Source organism: Lepidochelys kempii, chromosome 17, assembly GCF_965140265.1.
Source record: "Lepidochelys kempii isolate rLepKem1 chromosome 17, rLepKem1.hap2, whole genome shotgun sequence".
Classification (NCBI taxonomy): Eukaryota; Metazoa; Chordata; order Testudines; family Cheloniidae; genus Lepidochelys; species Lepidochelys kempii.
In genome coordinates, this window is record NC_133272.1 from 23,481,959 (window position 1) to 23,507,974 (window position 26,016).

The 26,016-nt window shown below is 50.7% G+C and overlaps 1 protein-coding gene across 2 annotated transcripts in view; it reads right to left on the minus strand.

Moving 5' to 3' along the window:
• The window catches only part of RNF43 (ring finger protein 43), a 130,709-nt gene that overhangs the window by 58,587 nt on the left and 46,106 nt on the right, over positions 1-26,016 (minus strand). For both annotated transcript variants that reach the window (XR_012155431.1, XM_073315639.1), the window contains exon 2: positions 3,798-3,920. Coding sequence is in view for 1 of the 2 variants with exons in the window: in XM_073315639.1 (XP_073171740.1) it covers positions 3,798-3,920 (123 nt within the window). In the remaining variant the exon portion in view is untranslated. The remainder of the gene's footprint in view (positions 1-3,797; positions 3,921-26,016) is intronic.

Below are 26,016 nucleotides of genomic sequence, written 5' to 3' on the forward strand. Positions count from 1 at the left end.
CCCCAAGGAGTCCAGTCACTAATTTAATTAACGCATTAGGTTAACTGAGACCCTCCCAACCCTGATATTCTATGATTATTTTTTTAACAACTGTCACCAGCATGGAAGCATGTCCTTTGGAATGGTGGCCGAAGCATGAAGGGGCACATGAATGTTTAGCATATCTGGTATGTAAATACCTTGCAGTGCTGGCTACAAAAGTGCCATGCAAATGCCTGTTCTCACTTTCTGGTGACACTGTAAATAAGAAGAGGGCAGCAGCATCTACTGTAAATGTAAACAAACTTGTTTGTCTGCGCGATTGGCTGAACAAGAAGCAGGACTGAGTGGTCTTGTAGGCTCTGAAGTTTAAAATTGTTTTGTTTTTGAGTGCAGTTAGGTAACAAAAAAATCTGCATTTATAGGTTGCATTTTCACGATAAAGAGATTACACTACTATTTCTTTTATCATTTTTACAGTGCAAATATGTATAATAAAAATAATGTACACTTTGATTTCAGTTACACTACAGAACACAATATATATGAAAATGTAGACAAACATCCAGCCTGGAGCCCCCCACCCCAAGGGAGGCTGAAGCCTGGAGCCCCGTGCCTCAAGGGGGCTGCAGTCCAGAGCCCCATGCCCTGAGAGGGCCTGAAGCCTGGAGTCCCATCCCCTGAGCAGAGCTGAAGCCCAGAGCCCTGGGGGTCACACTTTTTCTAGGGGGGGAGGTAACGATTTTTTTTATATCCAAAGTGGGTTGGCAGCACAAAAAGGTTGAGAAATCCAGATTTAAAGAAAATCACAAGCTAATGCAGAGGAAAGAAGAGCCTAGTGCTCTAGAGCAGCGGTTCTCAAACTTTTGCAACCCGAGGACCCCCATTTTGATTTAAAAAATGTTAGGAACCCCCAAAGCCCCCCGCTCAGCCCCTGCCCCGCCCCTTCTCTGAAGCCCCACCCCTGCTCACTTTATGCCCCCTCCCTCCATCGCTCACTCTCCCCCACCCTCACTCACTTTCACCAGGCTGGGGCAGGGGGTTGGGATGCAGGAAGGAGTGCAGGCTCTGGGAGGGAGTTTGGTTGCGGGAGGGGGTGCAGGGTGAGGGCTATGGGAGGGAGTTTGGGTGCAGGGTGCAGGCTCTGGGCTGGGGCAGAGGGTTGGAGTGCAGGAGGGGGTGAAGGCTGCCGGGCTCCAGCTTACCTTGGGCAGCTCCCGAAAGCGACTGGCACATCCCTCTGGCAGCGGCTCCTAGGCGGGGGGGCCAGGGGTCTCCGCAGGCACTGCCCCTGCAGCTCCCATTGGCTGCAGTTCCTGGCCAATGGGAGCTGCAGAGTCAGTGCTCAGGCCAGGGGCAGCACACGGAGACCCCCTGCTTCCGCCCCACGGGCCACAGGGAGGGACGTGCTGGCCGCTTCCAGGAGCGGCGCAGGGCCAGGGCAGGCAGAGAGCCTGCCTTAGCCCCGCTGCACCACAAGAGTTTTAGCGTACAGAAGGCGCTGGGAGGGAGGGAGAGGAGTTGAGGGAGGGAAGGGGAGGAGTTGATCAGCAGGGCCTGCAGACCACAGTTTGAGAAACGCTGCTCTAGAGCCTTTCAGGCACACTGCTCATGAGCAGAAGAGGGATCCAGGATGATGGACATTTGCCCTGGGTAAACTGGGGGCAGAAAAATTCTCTGTTTACTTTCTCCTCTGTTGCAAAGATCCACCACATTACCTGCACTAATTAGATACAGGGCTTGGCTGCCACAACTTGCATCACTTACCAGTGTGGAGCTTCCTTATATCCCAGATAGCTTTGGTCATAATGTACCCATCCCAGGGTGCACTGGTTGGTGGGTTATTCTGCATTGTCTGAGGTGACGTTCTGATCAGTCGTCACAGACAAAGTCTTCACTTTCTTCACAAAAGTCTTTATGCAGAGATTGCAGAGTAACGGAGGACAGCTGGCCTCCAGGGTATGGGGGAACTCCTTGGTGGTGAATGGCATGACCCACAGGGGAACTTCTGAGCCCTGCCTGGACAGACTGAGCAAGCAGCAAGCATTGGGCCTGACCCCTCCAAGCACTGAGATGCCTCTCCTTCCCACTGAAGCCAAGAGGTGTTCTCTGCATTTCTACGAGATATTCAGTGTCTAGTGGCAAAGGACCCACTGAAAGAGGCCAAGCGGGAAAGAAAAGGGGCAACACCCAACTCCTGAGCTGAGCAGGTGAGGAGCAGAAAGGTGTAACTCCCCTTCTTACAGCTAAGAACAACATAACAGACACTAATCATTGAGGACAGAGTAAAACTACAGAAAACAGGCTATAAACATCAGAGGCCTAGTGCTGCCACCCTGACTCATGCTGATAGTACCTTACTCCAGTGAAATCAGAGGGATGCCTTGGTGACTGCGGTACAGCCTCATGTGAGTAGGGGTGGCAGGACGGGGCCCATAATGGCTAAGAAATAAGTTGCTAAGCAGAGCCCCTTCCAGAAGGGAAACAGTCCATTCGAAGGTTGCAAAAGACATTGTCAAAATAGGTTTCAGAGTAGCAGCCGTGTTAGTCTGTATCCGCAAAAAGAAAAGGAGGACTTGTGGCACCTTAGAGACTGACCAATTTATTTTAGCTCATGAAAGCTTATGCTCAAAGAAATGTGTTAGTCTCTAAGGTGCCACAAGTCCTCCTTTTCTTTTTGTCAAAATAGGGTGTCTCTACATTGCAAGTTCTCTGTGCAGGTCCTTCATTTCACTCACCATGGAAAGCACACCTGCAATGCTGCGCACAAATGTGAAATAAGAATAAATTCCTTATAAAAAACTAACTTAGGAGGCTGTCAAATTTCCAGACAGAACCACTGAAAATTCAAGAAAATGCCGCCATAAATCTCCCTGTTCTGCCTTAACACTGCCCTCTTGTGTATGCTGGATTCACAGAGTTTAAAGCCTGAGGGGACCACTAGTTCACGTGGTCTGACCTCCTGTATAGTACAGGCCATCACACTTTACCCCATTACCCTGTATAAGGCCAATAGCTTGTGTTTGGCTGAAGCATCTTCCAGAAAGGCGTCCAGTTTGGATTAGAAGATATCAAGAAACAGAATCCACCACTTCCTTTCCAGATTGGTTCCAACAGTTAATCACCTTCGTTGTTAGGTATTTGTGCCTTATTTCCTATTTGGATTTGTCTGCCTTTAACTTCCAGCCCCTGAGTCTTGCTCTGCCTTTCTCTGCTAAAGAATTCCAATACCAGCTTTCATTACAGGGTCACAGATTATATTTTCCACGGGATCTTGCCTCATTCAGTGCTCAGGATAAATGGTGCAAAATAAAATCCTTGTGCTGTGAAGTGTGGACCTAGTGGCTGTTTCTGATGTCGGGCACATATAACTGACTGGAGTGGGCAGGAGAGCACACAGCATGTGTGGAAGGGCAGCAGTGGGTGGGGCATGGGTAAGCTGTGGATAGGAGCAGAGTTTTCTTGCGATGCTGGCTAAGGGTCTGACCTGTCCCAAAGAATCATAGAATCATAGAATCATAGAATATCAGGGTTGGAAGGGACCCCAGAAGGTCATCTAGTCCAACCCCCTGCTCGAAGCAGGACCAATTCCCAAAGAACCAAGGCGCAGATTATGAAAACATTACACTGTTTACAAGGCTGTTCAGTCCCAAGTGCTATGAAGTTTGGATACCAGGGCCAGCTGCAATGGGAACAGAAACCGGCTCAGTCCTCCTGCCGAGGGAACAGAGACCCATCCTGCATCCTCCTATATTTCTGCCTGTCCCTTTAGTCGTAAGGGCCCAGGCCATTTCCATTCAGAACGTTCATGCACATACCTTGTTGTCCAATGACAGACAGGGGTGGAGATCTCGATCCGGTCGCTCGAGTTTGACAATAGTGACAAATCCAGAGCTGGTGTGCTCATCCTCACTGGTGTTACACAGAGACAGTGGGTGGAACTGTGGGCACAAAGAACAAGGGAACTCAGATCTCATTGAGCATAATGGGCATGTCAGTTTTTATTTTAAACACTGTGTCCATCCTGCTAGTGTCTAGGTATTGTGCGGGATCCCTAAGCCAACATTCAAGGAGCTCAGCAGGGTCAGGCTATTGGTCCAGTGACCAGGTGGGATTTACACCATTGGCCAGCAAAAAGGGTCAGGCAGGTCTACCCAAGAATGCCATATCCCTACCCACAAACACCACACCAGGCTGTGCCCACTAATCTCAGCCATTGAGACAGCATATGGGGAGAGAGGCTCCATCAGCCAGGAGCCTAGCTCAGGGACAGTGCAGGTGCCTTTGCAAATCAGGTCTCACTTAGAAACTCCTTCACAAAGCAGCAAACTCTAGTGCATTGCCCAGTGCAGCGAGAGCTGCGCTAATGAAGCCTGAGGTAGGGCAGGAGCCTGCTGCTCTTTAAGCTTTGCACTCACTAACCAGCCTTTGCTGTTTGGCTGGAGTTGGACACAACACTTCTTAAGTGGGGAGAGTGCCCAAGAGCGACAGTGTGGGAGGGGGATGAGTAAAAAAGCACAGGTTACCATGACCTGGTGAGTCAGACCTGGGTAAGTCAGCTCAAGGGGTCCCACAGCAGTAACTGGAATGCACGGCTTAATCCCCTACAAGCAGCAGATGCTGTGATCGGAACCGTTCATCCAAAGGTCCTAATATGCTTTGCCACTATCAGTTCTTCCAACCACCCATTCCGCATGAACCAGGTCACTATCATCACTCCCATGTTACAGATGGGGACACTGAGGCATAATGGGGGTGGAGCTAGAGGCAAAAGTGGGTGGCACCATAGACAGTACATGCTCTACTCTGGCCAGAGAGGTTGCCATAACTTGCAACATGCCTGATGGCTGTTGATTTCTGAGCCTTTAGGTTACACTAAGATAATTTTCAAGCTTTTCTCGGCAACTAGGAGAGCTGCTAGAAATGTACTTTTCAATGAAAGCTGAGATTCCCACATAATTAACCAACTCTAGATGTTGGGGTTTTAAGAAGAAGAATACCAAATACTGTGAGACTCACAAAAAAAAAAATCAACAGAGTTGGCAACATTGGGGACATAATAAAGAGATGTAATAATTAATGGTGCAGAGACAATAGACTGGGAGCAGAAGAGAACATGAGAAAATGGGGGGCATTTGATAACATTGAAAGGCAGCAAATTTAAAACTGAGAAAAGGAAATATTTTTTCACCCAATACATAATTAAACTGTGGAACTCACTGCCACATGAAGTTATTGAAGCCACGAATTTAGCAAGATTCAAAGGACTAGACGTGTATCTGTATTACAAGAGCATCCAGAGTCACAATAGTTAATGCTAAAAGAAGAGCTTTGGAAGAGAGAGAATCCCAGGAGATACACCCTTCTGGTTCAGTGATGACCCCAGTCTCTGACTTTGAGGGATCAGGATGACACATTCAGGGGTACAGAGTATTCTGCAGCAGCTACTGCAGAGTTTCTGCAGCTTCCTCTGAAGCACAGTACTGGCCACTGTCAGACAAAGGGCACTAGATTGGATGGAACTCAGCTGTGAGCCAGGCTTGGAATTCCTATGTTCCTTCAAAATGGGAGTGAGACTTTGCCAGAAGAGAGTGCAATGGGAAAAATTCCTAGAGTAAGGAAACAAGGAATGAAAAATAAAAAAGAAACAACTGTGAACATCTGCTGCAGCCCACAAAACTGGTGGAGAAAGAACAAAGCAGACCTGCACCAGCTCATCCAGTGTAGCAATCCCTGCTGTGCTCATGGATCACAATAGAATGAAATCAGCATCCCTGCCACCCCAAACTCTGGAAGGACATGATTAAAGCCAACCATATAATGGAAAGGAAATAAATTACAGTCACCCAGGCCCCTAACTTACACCTCTCCCAATGGAGATCTCTCAATTCCCTCCCTCCCTACACCACCCAGAGACCTCCTGTCCCAACCAGGGCTATTTCACTCCCCCAGGGCTTTGCCTTCCTCTTCCTCCCATGTTAAGGATACAAAAAAAAAAATCAAATAGTTACATTTTTGATTGAGGATTCAATTATTTGCTCCTAGAAAACTTGCCAATGAATTCGATTGGTTCCACGTGCTGCCACCTGATTCCTCATCCCTGCCTCTCCATGGCACCCTCCTCCTTGCAGCCTCCATGAGGCTCTTTGGCCTCCCATGCAGAACACCGCCCCTCTCAACTTACTGGCTTTGCTCTCTTTTCACCTGCCCCCCACTGCCTCCCTCTGCCAGCTAGGAATGCCCGTTTGTCACATTTCCTTGCGCCATGCCCCCGAGCTCGCCGGAGCAGGGACTGTGCCTGTGCTGTGCCCAGGATGACGGCCCCACCTGGCGGGGCCCCTGACCGCTTCCCTCAGCTAATCAAATAAAATAACAGCAAGCATCAATCATCATCATCTGGGCTGCCCAAAGAATTACCTACAGCCGCACATGGTAGTCTAGGTCACACAGCAACTACCCCTGGGCGTGATGCTACAGCACTTAGTTAGGCAAAGGGCTGGTTAGAGGGATGGAATGGGGGGTGCCCCTCCTGGAGGCTCAGGAGGAGGGGAGTTTCATGGGGCTAAGTATTGGGACAGGCCCATTGTACAATTTTTATTAATGATTTAAACAAGCTACCTTCATTTCCAGGCAACTTTGAGACTGGTGGGGGATAGGGTGCCAAGGGCACTGTGGGGATGGGCTATGAAAGGTAAAATACCTACAGCAGAGGTTTTCAAATTGTGGGGCACACCGCCTTATGGAGGCATGGAGGAACTTTGCGGGGGCGAGCGGCAATGCCAGGCGGCTCATGCCAGGCTCACACGGTGGAGCCAAGGCCAGCTCCCATGGGGGGCAGGGAGGGAGTGTCACCTCCACCCCCTGACTCACCTCAGCATTCAGGACAAGGCCTTCCAGATCCTAAACCTGCTGGGCCACCAGCACTGATTTGGGAAGTGCAGAGGCCTGCTTGTTTGTGTCCCAACCTGCCTTGGCCTGGATGGGTCCATCCCCAGCAGAGGAACAGTACAGGCTTAGTAAGAGCCACGCCAAACTTTCTCTTATCCTTGACAGAGGCTCCTGCGGTGGCAGGTGGCTGTGGAGGGGGGGCTCCCTGAGGCAGGAGCGTCGCCAGGGGAGGCCTACAGTCCCTTTGCGTTGTCTACTGGGCAGTGAGGGTTTCCCCGCTTGGTGTTTAGCTCTGTAAGAGCCACATGGCACTAACCACCCCCAGCCCCAGACTAGACAGGGCTGGGCCTTTCTCTCTTTCCCCAGAACGCCGGCCCAGCAGCATTGGGCCTCACTCTTTGTTTCTTTTGGGAGGTAGGGAGCACAAGCCCTTCAGGCCTCAGTGATACCCTTGTTCAGGCCAGGAGGGGCCCAGCTCCACTGGGCCTGGTGATGCTGGCAAGGGCCAGGAAATCAGTTACGACCCTAGGAAATGCAGAGGATCCTCCCTGGGGCTGGTAGAGCCCTGGGAACAGAATGCTGAGCGGAGTGACCTGGAGGTCCTCTCTTCCCTGAGGGCAAGCAGCCAACCCCTTGACTGACTCAGCCCCTCAGGGACAGCAGCGACCTGGTTCCAGGGCAAGGGGAGGTAGGGGGCTGCTGGAGCCCAGCACTCTGCTGTGTGGGTCAGTGACTGTCACTGCAGTGCTTGTATGGCTCATTGTTATGGGAGTCCCCTGGGGCCTTACACCATGTGCCTTTGACTGGAGCAGGAGGGGATTGCGCTTTCACCCCCGGAGCCCTTCCAATAGTGTTTCCTTTCCCCACCAGGCCTGTTCAAAGCTTGCTGTGGCCTGATCATAGAATCATAGACTATCAGGGTTGGAAGGGACCTCAGGAGGTCATCTAGTACAACCCCTGCTCAAAGCAGGACCAATCCCCAATTTTTGCCCCAGATCCCTAAATGGCCCCCTCAAGGATTGAACTCTCAACCCTGGGTTTAGCAGGCCAATGCTCAAACCACTGAGCTATCCCTCCGCCCCTGATCTGTTCTTCCAGCCCCTAGCTCCTGGATGCTGTAGCATGCAGGTGTTTCCATAACCTGTCTGGGCCAAGAGCTACATAGCTGCTTTGTTACCAAACCAGTGCAGCAAAAAACACAAGGCAGTTCCACCACAGGGTGGAGCTATTAGCAGGAACCCAGCTATCCTGGACATGCTCATATCTGATCACTGAAACCATTGCACTTATCTGGCCCGTTCTCTGGAACCTAATGGAACACGAGGGGCCCTGTAAACTGAGCTGCCATGTCCGTCCCTTGGCCTGGGGGCCGATGAAGCTTGTGTGCGAGCTAGAGAGAACTCCAGGGCGGGTTCACTTCCTGCATGAGTGCTTCTTTGTTATGTGTGTCTTATGTAATTATGTATGAGACCATGTGGTGAGAACGAGATTTAAGCAAGATCAGAAGGAGTGCGGCAGCATATGGCTCTGGGTGAAATGAGCCTAATCCACTCCTGTATTATCGCTCTCTGCTGGTAGCTGCCACACTTGGAACGTAACAAGGTAAAGTTCCCTGCTGAAGCTAAAGGCTCCCTTATTGTCCGTCTAAACCTTTGAGACTACGGGCAACATTCTGCTCTCTGTCACCCAAGTGTGAATATAGTGCCACCCACTTAAATACGTTTCCTCACCAGGGTCACCAAAATCAGAGCTTGTCCCTTTGATCAAACTGTTATATTAATAAATAAAGTTTAATGAATTAATTTCTATGTCCTAATGTATGAGAGACTGTCCTTGAGAGTCAGTGTACTTTAGGTGGAGGAGTTGGGGAAGCTGAGAAAATTAAAACAAGTAGTTATTGTTCTTAGTCCAGTCTCCATGGTAACAATGATAAAATCTTTCCCCCTTTATTTTGGAATGCCAGCCCCCAGTCTTGGAAGAGGCATGTGATGGCAAGTTGTTTTGCACCTTGCTTTGCTGTGCCCATGAAGCTTGTTGCAATGAATATTGTGATAGAAAACTTGTACTAATTTGTATGAATAAGAGTATTGCCAACCTCAAGAATTCAAAAATCATGAGTTAGGTCCCCCCAAAATCATGAGATTGGTTTAAAAATCAAGAGGATATGTGTGGGGTAATTTAAGTGTAGAGTAACTATATTACTTCATTCTCCATTATCCTTAGCACCCTGGAAATACATCATGTGGGTGCACAAACCATCACTGCTGTCCCAGGCACATGGGGATCCTGCCCCGTAGTGATAGGTGCATTTTCTGATTTCATGTAACGTTCCTGCTATCCAACAGTGCCTTAAGTCCACTCCTGGTTAATCAGTTCACCTTTCATCTCGCACACATTGTGCAGTGCACAGCAGAGCACAATAATGCAGCTGGTTTTGACAACACTGGCATCCAAATGGTTCTGAAGGCAGCAGCATCTTGACTTCAACCTTCCAAATGTGCATTCCACCACCATCATACAGCTACTGAGCATGTAACTGAACCTTCTTTGTCAGGCCTCTCAAGTCAGTGAACGGTTTTACAAACATGTATAATGATCCTCTTTCAAGGGGTAGTTGATAGGGAAGCGTCACCTAGTGGTCAGGGCTTAGACCCATGACTTGCTGGGGGTTGTTGGTAGGGGAGTGTGAGCCCTCTCGCTCCACCAGGCTCTGACCCAGGGCCCTTTGAAGGCTGTCAGCGATCTGACAACCAAGGGTTGCTTAAGACCGCCCTCCCTGGACAACTTCCTATCACTCCCCCTTTCCTGCAATTGTCCCAACATCACCGTCTGGGTCTAGGCAGTGCGAAGGGTGTCTGCTCACAACAAAGCACCTTCTGGCTGCTGCCTATACTGGGGTAGTGCTCTCTCTCTCTCTCTCTCTGCCATGGCATGGCCCCGCTTCTGGGCCAGCTCAGTCACAGAATCATAGAATATTAGGGTTGGAAGAGACCTCAGGAAGTCATCTAGTCCAATCCCCTGCTCAAAGCAGGACCAACCCAATCATCCCAGCCAAGACTTTGTCAAGATGGAACTTAAAAACCTCTAAGGATGGAGATTCCACCACCTCCCTAGGTAACTCATTCCAGTGCTTCACCACCCTCCTAGTGAAAAAGTTTTTCCTAATGTCCAACCTAAACCTCCCCCACTGCAACTTGAGACCATTACTCCTTGTCCTGTCCTCTTCTACCACTGAGAACAGTCTAGAACCATCCTCTTTGGAACCCCCTTTCAGGTAGTTGAAAGCAGCTATCAAATCCCCCCTCATTCTTCTCTTCTACAGACTAAATAATCCCAGTTCCCTCAGCCTCTCCTCATAAATCATGTGCTCCAGCCCCCTAATCATTTTGTTGCCCTCCACTGCGCTCTTTCCCATTTTTCCACTTCATTTCTTGTAGTGTGGGGCCCAAAACTGGACACAGTACTCCAGATGAAGCCTCACCAATGCCGAATAGAGGGGAATGATCACGTCCCTCAATCTGCTGGCAATATGCCATTGACTTTCTTGGCAACAAGGGCACACTGTTGACTCATATTCAGCTTCTCATCCACTGTAATCCCTAGGTCCTTCTCTGCAGAACTGCTGCTTAGCCAGTCGGTCCCCAGTCTGTAGTTGTGCATGAGATTCTTCCTTCCTAAGTGCAGAACTCTGCACTTGTCCTTGTTAAGCTTCATCAGATTTCTTTTGGCCCAATCCTCCAATTTGTCTAGGTCACCCTGCACCCTATCCCTACCCTCCATCGTATCTACTTCTCACCCATCTTAGTGTCATCTGCGAACTTGCTGAGGGTGCAATTAATCCCATCATCCAGATCATTAATAAAAGATGTTGAACAAAACCAGCCCCGGGACCAACCCCTGGGGCACTCTGCTTGATACTGGCTGCCAACTAGACACCGAGCCATTGATCACTACCCATTGAGCTCGACAATTTAGCCAGCTTTCTATCTACCTTATAGTCCATTCATTACAGTCTTAGGGCTTTCCCCTGCTGCTCTCTCAGGCTGTTCCTGGGGCAGGTCCTCCCTTTCCTCAGGAAAGGACCTTTGGGAAGTTATCTAAGGAACAAATTCTGTCTTCCCTCAGCTTTGCTCTGCTGGAGCTGCAGGTTGCAGGTCTGTTCTCTTCCCTGGTCTACCCCAAGTGAGCTTCTCCCCTGCCTTTTAACTCCTCCTCCAGTTGGTGCATTTCCTACAGGTGTGGTGGGGCGGGGCTAGCTGGACCCAGAGCAGTTCCTTAACCCCTTGTTACCCTGTGTGGGGTTTGTACACCCCATCATAGAATCATAGAATCATAGAATATCAGAGTTGGAAGAGACCTCCGGAGGTCATCTAGTCCAACCCCCTGCCCAGAGCAGGACCAATCCCCAATTAAATCATCCCAGCCAGGGCTTTGTCAAGCCTGACCTTAAAAACTTCTAAGAAAGGGGATTCCACCACCTCCCTAGGTAACGCATTCCAGTGTTTCACCACCCTCCTAGTGAAAAAGTTTTTCCTAATATCCAACCTAAATCTCCCCCACTGCAACTTGAGACCATTACTCCTTGTCCTGTCATCTGTTATCACCGAGAATAGTCTAGATCGATCCTCTTTGGATCCACCTTTCAGGTAGTTAAAAGCAGCTATCAAATCCCCCCTCATTCTTCTCTTCTGTAGACTAAACAATCCCAGTTCTCTCAGCCTCTCCTCATAAGTCATGTGTTCCAGACCCCTAATCATTTTTGTTGCCCTTCGCTGGACTCTCTCCAATTTTTCCACATCCTTCTTGTAGTGTGGGGCCCAACACTGGAAACAGTACTCCAGATGAGGCCTCACCAATGTCGAATAGAGGGGAACGATCGTGTCCCCCAATCTGCTGGCAATGCCCCTACTTATACAGCCCAAAATGCCATTGGCCTTCTTGGCAACAAGGGCACACTGTTGACTCATATCCAGCTTTTCGTCCACTGTCACCCCTAGGTCCTTTTCTGCAGAACTGCTGCCTAGCCATTCGGTCCCTAGTCTGTAGCGGTGCATTGGATTCTTCTGTCCTAAGTGCAGAACTCTGCACTTGTCCTTGTTGAACCTCATCAGATTTCTTTTGGCCCTATCCTCCAATTTGTCTAGGTCCCTCTGTATCCTATCCCTACCTCCAGCGTATCTACCACTCCTCCCAGTTTAGTGTCACCTGCAAACTTGCTGAGGGTGCAATCCACACCATCCTCCAGATCATTAATGAAGATATTGAACAAAACCAGCCCCAGGACTGACCCTTGGGGCACTCCACTTGATACCGGCTGCCAACTAGACATGGAGCCATTGATCACTACCCATTGAGCCCGACAATCTAGCCAACTTTCTACCCACCTTGTAGTGCATCCATCCAGCCCATACTTCTTTAACTTGCTGACAAGAATACTGTGGGAGACCGTGTCAAAAGCTTTGCTAAAGTCAAGGAATAACACGTCCACTGCTTTCCCCTCATCCACAGAGCCAGTTACCTCATCATAGAAGGCAATTAGATTGTCAGGCATGACTTGCTCTTGGTGAATCCATGCTGACTGTTCCTGATCACTTTCCTCTCATCTAAGTGCTTCAGAATTGATTCCTTGAGGACCTGCTCCATGATTTTTCCGGGGACTGAGGTGAGGCTGACTGGCTTGTAGTTCCCAGGATCCTCCTTCTTCCCTTTTTTAAAGATTGGCACTACATTAGCCTTTTTCCAGTCTTCTGGGACTTCCACACCCTGGTAGAAGGGGATATGTGAGGCCCCCTAGAACAGTGGTTCTCAACCAGGGATATGCGTACCCCAGGGGTACTCAGAGGTCTTCCAGGATCAACTCATCTAGATATTTGCCTAGTTTTACAACAGGCTACATAAAAAACACTAGCCAAGTCAGTACAAATGATAATTTCATACAATGACTTGTTTATACTTCTCTATAAAATGTAAGTACAATATTTATATTCCAATTGATTTATTTTATAATTATATGGTGAAAGTGAGAAAATAAGCATTTTTCAGTACTAGCATGCTGTGACACTTTTGTATTTTTATGTCTGATTTTGTAAGCAAGTCGTTTTTAAGTGACATAAAACTTGGGGGTACGCAAGACGAATCAGACTCCTGAAAGGGGCACAGTAGTCTGGAAAGGCTGAGAGTCACTGTCCTAGAATAACAGTGGAGACAGAAAGAAAAGGAGTACTTGTGGCACCTTAGAGACTGACAAATTTATTTGAGCATAAGCTTTACTCCATTTATAACAATGTCATCGAGAGGGAGTAAGCTCCCTGCTTGTCCATGAAGGTGAAGTCCTGATCTTTGAAAAAAACCTGGCATCATGCACCTTGCCAGTACATCCCACATTGGCACCCATGAACCTGCCTCTGTGGTTGACCAAAGCCTGCATAATGATGGAGTATTACCCTTTACAGTTATGTACTCATTTGCTCCTTTTGGAGAAAAAGTTACGGGCACATAAGTCCCATCAGTACCCCATGCAGTCTCTCAAAGCTGGCACTTATTTCAGTAGCATTGTTTATGCCCACCACTTTTGGGTAAACCACAGTCCTGATCTCCTTGCAAGATTCCAACACCTGAACCCCCACAGTTTACTTGCCAACAACATACTGGTTTGCCATCGACCGGTAGCATTCTGGAGTAGCCAGCTTCCAGATGGCTATAGCAACCTGCTTATGGACTGGTATGGCTTCCCTCCTGTGTGCCCTGGTGGTGAAATGTCAGTGCCTGGTGCTCGTACAGGTCCAGGAACATCTGCTTCTTCATGAAAAATTTCTGGAGCATCTGTTGGTCATACCAGGTCCACAGAACAATGTTATCCCACCAGTCTGTGCTTGTGGCCCTGCTCCAGGAGCTGCTACCTGTGGAGTGTCTGCAGCACTGGCAGCAGGCATCAGCTGCATCAACTGGACTGTGGATGCCATGGCTGTACTCTCCTCTCAGAGTTGCCTTCAACAGGACAAATACTGCCACTGAAATCTCCACCAGCACCTCACAGATGCTCTGCCTGAATCCTGAAATAGCAAGGAAATTGCAACCAGGAAAAGGTCTTCCACCAGTGCTGGAGTCACACTGCTGACTCCTGTTGCAGGGAATATGCAAAATGGCTCAGCTGGATGTGTTGGTAGGCTAAGAGCACTTCAGGCAAGTGCCATGGGAGGGACAGACAAGTTCTCCCACAATACATCACAAATCAAGCTCTGGAGCTAGTAAGGGTACTAAGAACCCTAGGATACGCTCCTCAGAAGCCTCAGCTTCTGACACATCTGCATACCACAGTATGGAGCGGCTGGCACAGGAATGAGGCATACATAGCAATACATTGTGGGTACTCACATGTGAGTCTTGCAAAGAACAGGTTTGCAAGCGTGGGTCACATGGACCCAGGTTTACTGCGTAATGTAGACAGACCCTGGGGGCAAGGTTAGAGTGCTGGTTCCACCTCGGGCTATGCTGAATTCCTGAGAGGTTAGCACATTTTTGGGATTGCACAGGAGCTGCGACATGCTCTTATTTGGGTAGCCGCTGGTCAGGCTGCTTGCAGGCTCTTTGGAGCAGGGTCTGTTTCTTTGTTCTGTGTGCCTATAATGCTCAGCACAACGGGGCCCTGAGCCTGTCTGGGCCTCCTTGGCTTACCAGAATACCAGTAATTAATAGCATGAATAATAATTGCAAGTTGCTTCACCAACTCCCAAAGGGGCTAGGCGAGTGAGTGAAATGCTAGCAGTGCTGTGAGGGGTAATGTAAGAATCCAGCCAGGAAGCCAGGAGGGCAGTTGTTGTGGGATTCATGGTTAGGATAATGCAGAGACCCTCATTTTTATTCTATATTGTGAGGGGCCAGTTGTGGGTCTGTTTGTCCCTGTGGTCTGGCTGAACTCCCTTGCCAAGCAAAGCCGCTTTGCACTGAAAATGTCTGCTGTCGGCCTGTCCCTGTCCTGCCGGGTTGCTGCTGGCACAGAGGGTGTGCCTTGGACACTAGCCAGAGCAGGTTAACATGAGAGCATGAACAGCAGAAAAGCAGCAGGAATATTGGCCAAGCTCAGAGCACCCTATTCCCACTGAAGTCTATTCATGTGAGTACCTACTCACCGATATGTGTAAGAAAATCAACAGATGACCCTGAATGGACTGATTGGCTCAGAACTAAACCTCAGGTGGAATTAGTGGAATGGAACTAGCCAAATCCCCAAATGAAATTAGGAGAGACTAAACTTGCTGCCAGGTGGCCACTGGTGCAGAGTCCCTGAACATGACTTGCACCTTTTCTGACCACCCCTCTGCCTTACTCTCTGAGCAAGCAGTGGTCACGGTTCAGGACTGCTGGAGCAGAGATATGGCTGATGGGCCCATCCCCCGTCCCAGGCAGAGCCTATGCCGTTCTTTTAGAAGCAGGTTTTTCCACAGAGCTCAGCATGTCAGGGTCGGGTGGACATTGGGTCTGGTCCTTACAATCTTGAGTGAGACAAAAACTGTGCAGAGCCAGTTCTTGGCTAATGAGACCCAGAATCCACTTGCAGGGGAGAAGCTTGGCCCCATGCTCAGGACCCCGCACCATCTCAGTGCAAACTCAGCCAGGGAACTTTCTAGGCTGGACCTGGAGTACCCAGGCTGCAGGCAGAGAAGGCTTAGGGACACCACCTTTGGAAAGGGAAATATAATGGGATACAAGCAGTTTCTCCTCACTTATTCCAGCTTCAGACATGGCTAAAGCTCTTGTAATTTGTTCTTGTATGTCCCCTATCTGGAAACTATTTGAATACGAACTAGGGGTGCAGGAAGCAGCCGTATGGCAGCCAGAACTCCTTCATCCACACACAGCGGGGAAAGCAGGGCTGGAGGCAGCACCACAGGGAACAGCAGGAGATTTCCACAGAGCTTTGGAAGGGAGATTTGTATTTTATCAGGAGCAGAGGGCTGCCTCAGTGTGTGCACCCAGGGACTATTTACATTTCTTGTCAGATACAGAGCTGTGGCAATCTCCTGTCACTGTCCCCAGTAACTCTGACTGCAGGCTCCTGTCTCTCAGGTCTTCCTGCTGTGACACCATAACATCTGGTTGGTTCTTTTTAGAGTGATCAAGGTGGCAGCACCCAAGGATTACAGGGCTGCCCAGTTCATAGCACTGCAGCTTTCCGGTATTCTAAACACAGCTTTATCATTCCCTTGTGTAACTTATATGTTCTTATAAAGTGTTGTTTGCACTCAGGTTCTGCACCAATTTAATTGTATAGTAGCAAAACCATGCCAGTGAAATAGGTGCAAAACTTCTGTGCAGACAAGGCCCAAGCAAGTTCTTGGCAGCTGTATAAGGCAGTAGTAATAATCACTGCTGTGTCCTCTTAAAGCAAAGCAAGTTGAGAGGGGCAGAGTGGAGAGAGGAACCAGGATCTTCTCAAAAGCAAAGTCCAGTTTCAAGGCAGAAAAGATGCTGGAGCCAAGGTGAATTTGGCAGAACTGGAAATAAGGAGGTGGAACCCTGTGGGAGCCCTCGCTGCTCTGCCATGGTGCTCACTGCAGGGCTGAGTGCCAGTCCCAGGGCCAGCCTTCGCCGAAGGAATTAGAACCCCAATGATGGACGCATGTCTCTCTTGGTTACTCTTCTGCTTACACCACCTGAAGAAACATTGCAGCAGGTCCGTCTTAGGACTGGTGGTCTCCTCCTCAGTATGTTCCTTGCTGTGTCCACGGGAACTCACTTCCTCAGAATTACCCAGTTCTCTGAGTTGTGGCCACAATTGCAGTTTGCCCCAGGAGACACGTGCCAAGCACCTAGGTCAGGTGCCTAACTCTCACTAAGCACTTATCTGCATCTTTAGGTGCCTAAATACCTTAAGGAGTCAACCGTGTGTCATTCAGGCCCTTTGTGAGTTTTGCCTCAGTCTTCAATAAGGATGATGATATAGCCCACGCAGGCAAAGGCAGGCTGGCTGATGAGAATGAGTGTATGGAAATGGAAATTACCATATCAAAGGTGGAAGCAAAGCTCAAAGAGATGTATGCACTCAAGTCCGGGGCACCGGATAATGTCTGTCCCAGAACACTGAAAGAACTGGCACATGAGATTGTAAATCCTGTAGCAAGGAATTTTAATCAATCTATCAAATTAGGAATGGTAATGTGGGCAGAGAGTAGCAAAGGTAGTACTTATATATAAGAAAGGGGAAAAATGTGATCCAGGTAACTATAGTCTGATCTCAGTGATATGCAAGGATTTAGATCAAATTGTGGATGAAAGACTAATTAAAGACATGGAGGTATATGGAAAATGGGAGTAAATGCAACCTGGCTTTATCAAAGGTAGATTGTGCCAGACTAACATGAGCTCTTACTTTGATAAGATAACTGATTCTCTAGATAATGGAAGTGCAGTAGATCTAATATAGTTGGACTTCAGTAAAACGTTCAGCAAGATCCAAATGGGAAATTATTAATTACGCTGAAGAAAATGGGAATTAGGACAGGAACTGTATGGTGGGTAAGGAGCTGGCTGAAAAAAAGAGGGCACTGAGTTGAGCTGAAAGGTGAACTATCAGGCCAGAAGGAGGTTGCCAGTGGAGTTCCTCAAGGGCTAGTCTTGGGACCAAACTTATTTAATCTTTTAGGTAATGGCCTTGGCACAAAAAGTAGGAATGTGCTCTGCAGCCTTGATGCTCTAGCTGGGGATTTCCTGTCTGAACACTCTGAGCCTCACCCAGATTCGTCTCCAGGTAGGTCTGGCTCCCCAGCCAGGCAGTGCCTCAAGGAACTCTTCATTGGCACCTTCACACAGGGAGTATTGTGAGACTCAAGCAGTGTGGGTTGGCAGTGCAGGTGGCTCTCTGATTGGTTCTGTGTATAGTGTGGGCAAAGCCCTGCTCCAGCCCAGTCCCTCACAACCTTCCTGCCAGCATTTCCCTCCCCACCACTCTCACACTCTCATTCTCCAAAGGGCTCCGGGGCATCCAGAGCATTTGGACAATACCTGACACCTTCTAGTCCAAAGACTAAGCCTTTTCACCAAGGTGAAGCATGCCCTCCACCCCCACCAAAGCAATGCCCCCTGCATTTCAGAAGACCAAACCAGCTGTGTCCTGCCAATGGAGTATTTCGTATAACTTAACCCCCCAATCTCTCCCTCCCACCAATCCCCCCCATTTTCACACATCTCTTCACCCTAACCCAATCAAACGGTGGGCCTGGGAATTTAACTGCCAGAGGGCTGTAGCTACAGAGACTGATGTGAGCCAGGAGGCCCTGGGGTCCAGGCCAAGCCCTGCTGAAGGGGAGGTGCTGGGATTCCTGCAAGGGTGCTGTTCCTCAGCCCTGCTTGGGGGCTCCATTTATCATGCCAGTCTCTGCCTGGTCAATATGAGATGTCTGATAAATGTGTCGTCCCTGCCGCATCCCACTCCCTCCCTGGCTGCTGGGAGGGAGAAAAAGCATTTCCTCTCTGCTCCAGCTCTCGCCCCAAAGCCTCCTGGCCACTGAAGCTTGGTGGAGGGTCTCTGCTAAGGTGCCCTCCCCCAGCATTGGTTTTTCAGCTCGGCTCCTCAGAGACTAGCTCCACTGCCACTCAGAGTCCCCCACACCAGCACCTGAGTCCTGTCTGCTTCAGGGAAGCCTACAGGGCTCTGAACAGTAGCAGTGAGACCAGACATGACTCTGGTCAATGTCCAGTCTGCTGCAGTGTGGAAAGCTGAGTCACCAAGGAGGCACGGGGTGAGCTGTTGGCAAGCTCAGGCAGACGTCACTGCGCCACTCACACTCAGTTGCCATTTGCTGCCTTTCTTCACAGCACAAAGGGCTACAAAGGAAAGACTGTAATAAAGAATGTAACAAAGCTGAGTGCCTCCAGATGCTGACGCCATTCAGATAGAAGAGTTTCCTTCCCCCCGCATAGCCCCAAGGACAGTGGATGCTGTATGCTCCATGCTCTGCCTTCATCAGTTTAGCTGAAACTGCTGCAGAATTTCCACCAGAGGTCACAGAAATGAGGGACCTCGTCCTAGAGTATGGGCCCAGTTCACTAACCAGGGCTTCCCCCACGATCCCTTCCTCATGGACATGCCAGCACTCAGCCATTGCTCCCCTTTATTCCAGCCCATGTCCAAGGCATTGCAGCAATTCTGCATAGCCAGGTGGGCCGCACTCACAGGCTGGGCCTGGGATCCTCTCCTGTGCCAGCAGTTACAGCTACTCATTCAGAATGGCATTGCCTGCTGCCCTCTGCCAAGGCTCTTGCTGATAGGGGATCTGCTTGCGTGCTCAGTGGCAGCAAGGGACAGCGATTGCAAAGGCCAGGCTGGGGCAGAGGAGTTGCTGGGGTAGGGGAACCTTGGGACGACAAGCCCAGAAAGTATCCTGCCAACGCCAGAGAGCCCTATGCAGAAAGTCCAGGCAGCTGGCCACAGGGGCACTGAGCAGCTAAGCTTCAGGGCTGAGACACCGCTGTGCCAGGCACTTTAGAAATACCGCAGCCCCACCCCATTGTCGCTAACCCAGATGATGAGATCCTTGGAGCCGGCAGAGAATGTCCCTGCTTCTGTGCATGCAGCACCCAAGCTGGTCAGGCCTGAGCCCTGACAGAGGTCTCTCGCTTGGCTGTGTTGCAAATATGACTGTTAATCGATAGATTTCCAAGTGCAGGTGAATGCACTACCATTCCCTGCTCCTCAGGCTTCCTTCTAGCAGAGCGCTCACACTGGCCATCTCTGGCTGGGCAAGCCCACCACAAGTCCATGGCAGGAAATGTACAGCAGAACTATATGGCCACAGAGCCACACCGCTGGTCTACAAGACAACTGGGTGCCTAACTGGCGACACAACTGCATTGTGCACCTGCAGGTGACGTGCCAGAGCAGTAAAGCTATTGTGAATACTGACTCGGGACATGGGCCTCGGGAGAGGGGGCTAGACATCCCTCCAGTCTGCGGGACCTTTCAAGGTAAGTCTATAACCCTGCAGCTGGCCTGGGTCAGCTGACTCAGGTTTGTGGGGTGTGAGCGCTGGGGCTGAAAAATTGCCGTGTGGACGTCTGGGCTTGGGCTAACAGGCTGTTTAATTGTGATGGAGACATTTGGGCTAGGGTTAGAGCCCAGGCTCTAGGACCCTGCAAGAGGGGAGGGCCCCAGGGCTCAGACCTACATGGCAATTTCTAGCGCCATAGCTAGAGCCCAAGTCAGCTGACCCAGGCTAGTTGTGGCCGTGCTGTGACTTTTATAGCGATGTAGATGAACCCTGAGTGGCATAAGTGGCAAAACTCCAGCCTTTTTCTTTTTGCTGTGTTGGGGTGTTTGATTTACTGCATGTGTAGAGGTGTGTGTGTGTTTCAGGGCAGTGGTAGGGTTGCCAAGCATCCTGGTTTTATACTGGAACGCCTGGTCGAAAAGGGACCCTGGCGGCTCCAGTCAGCACCACCGACCAGGCTGCTAACCGTCTGGTTGGCAGGCAGTGGGACTAAGGCAGGCTCCCTGCCTGTCCTGGCTCCGCATGGCTCCCGGAAGCGGCGGTATGTCCCCCCTCTGGCTCCTAGGCTCAGGAGCAGCCAGCAAATTCTGCGTGCTGCCCCTGCCCCGAGCACCGGCTTCCCAGCTCCCATTGGCCGGAAACCACGGATGCCTCCGCCCAGGAGCCGAAGGGGGGACATGCCACCGCTTCCAGAAGCCACCTGAGGTAAGTGCTGCCTGGAACCCACACCCCCTCCCATGCTCCAACCCCCTGCCCCAGCCCTGAGCTCCCTCCTGCACCCAAACTCCCTCCCATAGCCTGCACCCCACATCCCTTGCTATACCCCAACCCCCTGCCCCAGCCTTGAGCCCCCTCCTGCACCTTAACCCCCTCATCCCTGGCCCAACCCCAGCACCCACACTCACAGCTGGAGCCCTCACCCCCTCCTGCACACCAACCCTCTGCCCCAGCCCAAAGCTCCCACACTCCAAACCCCTAATTTCTGGTCCCACCCCAGAGCCCGCATCCCCAGCTGGAGCCCTCACCCCCTCCCACACCCTAATTCCCTGCCCCAGCCCAGAGCCCCCTCCCACACTCCGAACCCCTCGGTCCCAGCCCATAGCCCCCTCCTGCACCCAAAACTCTCATCCCTGGCCCCACCCCAGAGCCTGCACCCCCAGTCCTCACCCCTTCCTGCACCCCAACCCCCTGCCCCAGCCAGGTGAAAATGAGCAAGTGAGCGAGGGTGGGGGATAGCGAGCAATGGAGGGAGGGGGGATGGAGTGAGCAGGGGCGGGGCCTCGGGGAAGGAGCAGGACAGAGGGTGGAGCAAGGGTGTTTGGGCAATCAGAAAGTTGGCAACCCTAGGCAGCGGTTGTCCAAGGCCCAGTCTCTACCTCAGGTGTTTGTACAGCTCCCGCTCCCATGTAGCTGAGTGTCCCACAGTCTTTCTGGGGTTAGGCCTCATCCCACCTGCAAGGCAAGGCAGGGCAGGGCAGGGCAGGGCAGGGCTGTTAGCAGCACTTTATAGATGGGCGCTCAGGCTCAGAGAGCCATAGGCCTTGTCTCTAGGTAACCTTTGTCCAGTAATATTGATCTAATTATACAGGCCTGGCTATCCCAGAGACACCCTCTCCCTCCCCCCATGTGGGCAGGCTAAGTCTGATGTCAGAGTGCCTTCTTTTGGTGTGGGTACCCCCTTTCCCAGTGACAAACTAAACTGAAAAAAGGCCTTTTATACCAGTGTAAGCATGACCACACAGGAGTTATAACAGCATGGCCTTGCTGGCTTAAAGTTACCCAGCAGAAAAAACCTCTCGCCCCTAGCCAGGATCTGAGTGACCGATGGTGTCTGGGTCAGGGCAGAGAAAGGAACCCAAGGGAGGTGTGCATCCTCACCAATGGGCCATTTTTCCTCCTCTGCCCACTGTCAGTAACTGTCATGTGTCACTCTGCCCTGAGGGACAGCTATAGAAGAAGGGGGCAGGGATGAGGGGGGTGAGGGACTATTCCAGAAGAGGAGGGCACAGAGAGCTCAGGGGAAGAGGTACGGGACATGCTGCCGGGAAGCAGGCTAGTGGCAGTGTTGCCACGAGGTGCTGTGGGAGGGTGGCCAAAGCACTGGGGCGAGGGAAGCTAGGGCAAGGCTAGATGAGCAGGGACAGAGTGAGCAAGGGGCACAGTACTAACTGTAAGAATGAAGGGAAAGGTATGAATGGGGAAGAGGTTCGAGCTGCCTGTCAGCTGTGGAAAAAACGGAAGAGTTTTATTGCTTCAAAGGGGGCAGGAGTTGCAGAGGGTTTCATTAGACAAACAACCCCCAAGCTGATAAATGCTGCTCCTTCCCTCTTTGCTGGCAAAGGCCTGTGAACAATATGGAGGAGGAGCTCTTAGCACAAACCAGGACACTTGTACCATAATGGCACCTGGGGGATTTGACTGCGCAGAGGAGCAATGGTGTTTAAGAGGCATTTGTTTGTGTGCTTCACTGTCCCAACCACAGCCTTAGAAAGAAACTTCCCCTGGGGCAGGTTATCCCAGCTCCCCACCTGGGGTCGGGGGGGGGGGGGAGGGGTCTAATGCATCTGTCTCTAATGCACCTCGTAGTGCCAACAATTGGAGCCAGGATGCTGGGCTAGATGAGCTCCTGGTTTAAGGGGTCTGGGAATTCCTCTGTCCCTGGGTTTCCAAGGTGAACTCTCCTTGTATCAGTGTGAGCTGCCTCTGCAGTCACCCACAGCCTAGCCACCCCGGAGGACCCAGCAAGGCTGTGAGGGGAGGGAGTCGTTTCAGGCAGCATGTGGAAAAATACAGGAAATGGCACAGACGAGCCTCCAGGGGTCACCAGAGAAACATGGGTGGCTGGGAGGGGCCAGCACCTTGGCTTGTTGCAGGCGGGAGACTGGGCCAGGGGTAACCTCTGCTGAAGCTGCCAGGTGATGGCTGTGGCGGGGGCGGGAAAATGCATTGTCTGACTCCAGCATCACATCCACCCCCACCATCCAGGCCTGCTTTCCTCGGCCTAACCCAGGTGCAGAACAAAAGGAAACGGATGATTTAGTTATTGCTCCCGCACAGAAGGTTTGAAGGTCAGTTGTTCAGAGCAGGCTCCATTGTACGGCCAAGCACTGTACACCCTGCAGCAGAGCTGGAGCTGCAATCTGCACAGCAGGGGCCATTACAGTCCAGCTGCCTTCCAGCGGAGAGATGAAAGGCTTTTTCTAATGTAATAACTGACGGCCTCTTCAGTGCCGTTTGAACTGTTTACAGACCGAGTTAACGATTACAGGCAATGTGTGTCTTGGCTGGCTGCCCAAAATTCCTACCCACCCGTCAGATACTATCAAAGAGCCCTTCACTGCCTGCCTGGAGCCCTTCCAAAGCACCGTACAGAGATGCCGACACAAAAGGAGGAGTGTTCAGCGGGCACTCATGGAGGCCCAAGCTAAAAAGTTACAGTGTCAGCTCTGGCCAGGGCCAGGGGTCTGAGCCTGGCTGCCTGAATCACTGACTCAGGACAGATGGAAACACCAGTGAGGTCACCTCCCCAGGCCAGCCAGCAGGGACTCGTCCTACAGGCTGTTAGCTAGAGCTGCCCACCCTGGGCTCTGACCACTTACTGTAGGAGAAGCTCTCAGTGGCAGGATTTCCCGTGCATTCAGCCTAAGCTTCCCCTTTTTCAGTGTAAACTCATTGTTCCCACTTCTACCCTCTGTTACCAGCCTCAGGAATTCCTCTCCACACTGGAGATGACCCATTCGCAAGCAACGTCCTGCCCCTGCAATTGGACTGCTGTACATTGTCCATTCTTTACATCCCAGCTACACTGGCAGGGCTGCTGTGTTAGCAGAAGTGGTTACACAGTTTAAAGCCATTCCTGCCAAACATGTTTTCATCACCCTTACGCCTGGTTGTGTGGCCAGGCCTATGTAGGGCCCTACCAAATTCATGGTCCATTTTGGTCAATTTCACAGTCAATCTGAAATTTCACAATGTTGTAATTGTAGGGGTCCAGATCCCAAAAGGAGTTGTGTGGGGGTTGAAGGGTGGGGGGGGGGCGGTTGTGATACTGCTACCCTTACTTCTTCACTGCTGCTGGCAGCGCTGCTATCTTCAAAACTGGGTGGCCAGAGAGCAGCGGCTGCTGGCCGGGAGCCCAGCTCTGAAGGCAGAGCCGCTGCCAGCAGCAGTGCAGAAGTAAGGATGGCATGATGTGGTATTGCCACACTTCTGTCCTGCTGCCTGCAGAGCTGGGTCCTCAGTCAGCAGCCGCCACTGTCCAGCCGCCCAGCTCTGAAGGCAGCAGTGCAGAAGTAAGGGTGACATGGTATGGTATGGTATTGCCACCCATACTTTTGCGCTGCTGCTGGCAGGGTGCTGCTTTCAGAGCTGGGCACCTGGCCAACAGCCACTGCTCTCTGGCCACCCAGCTCTGAAGGCAGTGCAGAAGTAAGGGTGGCAATACTGTGACCCGCCTAAAATAACCCTTGCGACTCCCCCTGCAACTCCCTTTTGGGTCAGGACCCCCAATTTGAGAAACTCTGGTCTCCCCCATGAAATCTGTATAGTATAGGGTAAAAGCACACAAAAGACCAGATTTCACAGTCCATGACGTGTTTTTCATGGCCGTGAATTTGGTAGGGCCCTACCTATGGGAGATTAGGCAAAACTGTCTCCATCATTACTTGCATCTACAAACTAGTTTAGTCTGGATTAAAAACCAGGTCCCTGGTCTCTGGAGCAAACTCTGCAAATATTCCACTGAATTGCAGGGGTGGAAGCAAGGACCTGACACAATTGAATAACACAGAGGCACATTTAGGCAGTGCTGAGGCCACACAGTGAACAGCGCAGGAAACACCAATGCCAAAGCGAAGACTGAATGTTCAACCATAGGGCCCATTCCTTCACCCACTGAAAGCCGTGGGAGTTTTGCCACTTCCTCCGATGAGAGGTATCAGCCCCTTGTGCTTAGGTATTACTGCACACAGCCAGAAGCACTGACAATTACTCAAATACTAATGTTGGATACAATGCTTCTCCGACCTAGAAACAAACATGTAGCATCTTGTAATGCATTTGTGTCACTCCCTGCTAAACGCTAGCTAAACTCACAGAAGGCCCAATGCAAACCCCTAGAGTCCTCATACCTCCCCAATGCAATAAAGTCCTTGTGCCACCCCAGTGCAAACCCCTAGAGTCTTTGTGCCACTCTGGTGCAAATGAGTCCTCGTGCTGCCGCAGTGCAAACCCCTACAGTCAGTTGTGCCACCCTGGTGCAAACCCCTAGAGTCTTCATGCCACCCTGGTGCAAACAAGCCCTTGTGCTGCCCCAGTGGAAACCCCTAAAGTGCTTGTGCCACACCTGTGCAAACGAGTCCTTGTGCCACTCCAGTGGAAACTCCTGCAGTCATGCCGCCCTGGTGCAAACCCCTGGAGTCTTCATGGCTCTCTAGTGCAAACCCCTGGAGTCCCCATGCTGCCCCAGTGCAAATGCCTAGAGTTGGCTGTGCTTCCCTGGTGCAAACCTCTAGTGTAGATACTCTACTCCATTGTAAATGGCGCTTGCAATGGTGTGGCTTATTCTGATCAATTCTTTATGTAATTTATACAGTGCGTGGTCTCCACTGAGGTCTACACCAGTGAAACTACATCAGTGCAGCAACACTGGTGGGAATTCCTCTGATCTAAACAAGCCTCACTCCAGTGCATTTGATCCTGGCATGAAACTTGGGGAAGTCGCAGAGCACAAGTTAGAGTTTATGCTGGGGCAGCATGTCTCCACTAGGGATTTGTACTAGTGCAGCTATGTCGCGACCTAAAACTCCCATACAGCCAAGCCTTTAGGGATGCAAGTGTCCAGATCTGAACCCAAAGTTCATCCCTACGAACAGAAAATGTGGGTGCATATTTTACCTACGCAAACTGAGCGTGACAGATATGTCAATTTCCTGCAATATCAGTGAAAAACCTTATTGAATTAGGTTTAAATATCCTTGGAGTCCATTGTATTAAATGCAAAAGTTATGTATTATTGTGGGCCAGGATTGTATGTAACCTCTCTAGAAGGGAGATATGATATAAATCCTGGGACGTATAAACCTCAGATAACTACACTGAACAATGTGCCAGACACAATGGACTTTTGGGATAAACAGTGTCAAGTGGTTTGCTCCTAGGGTGA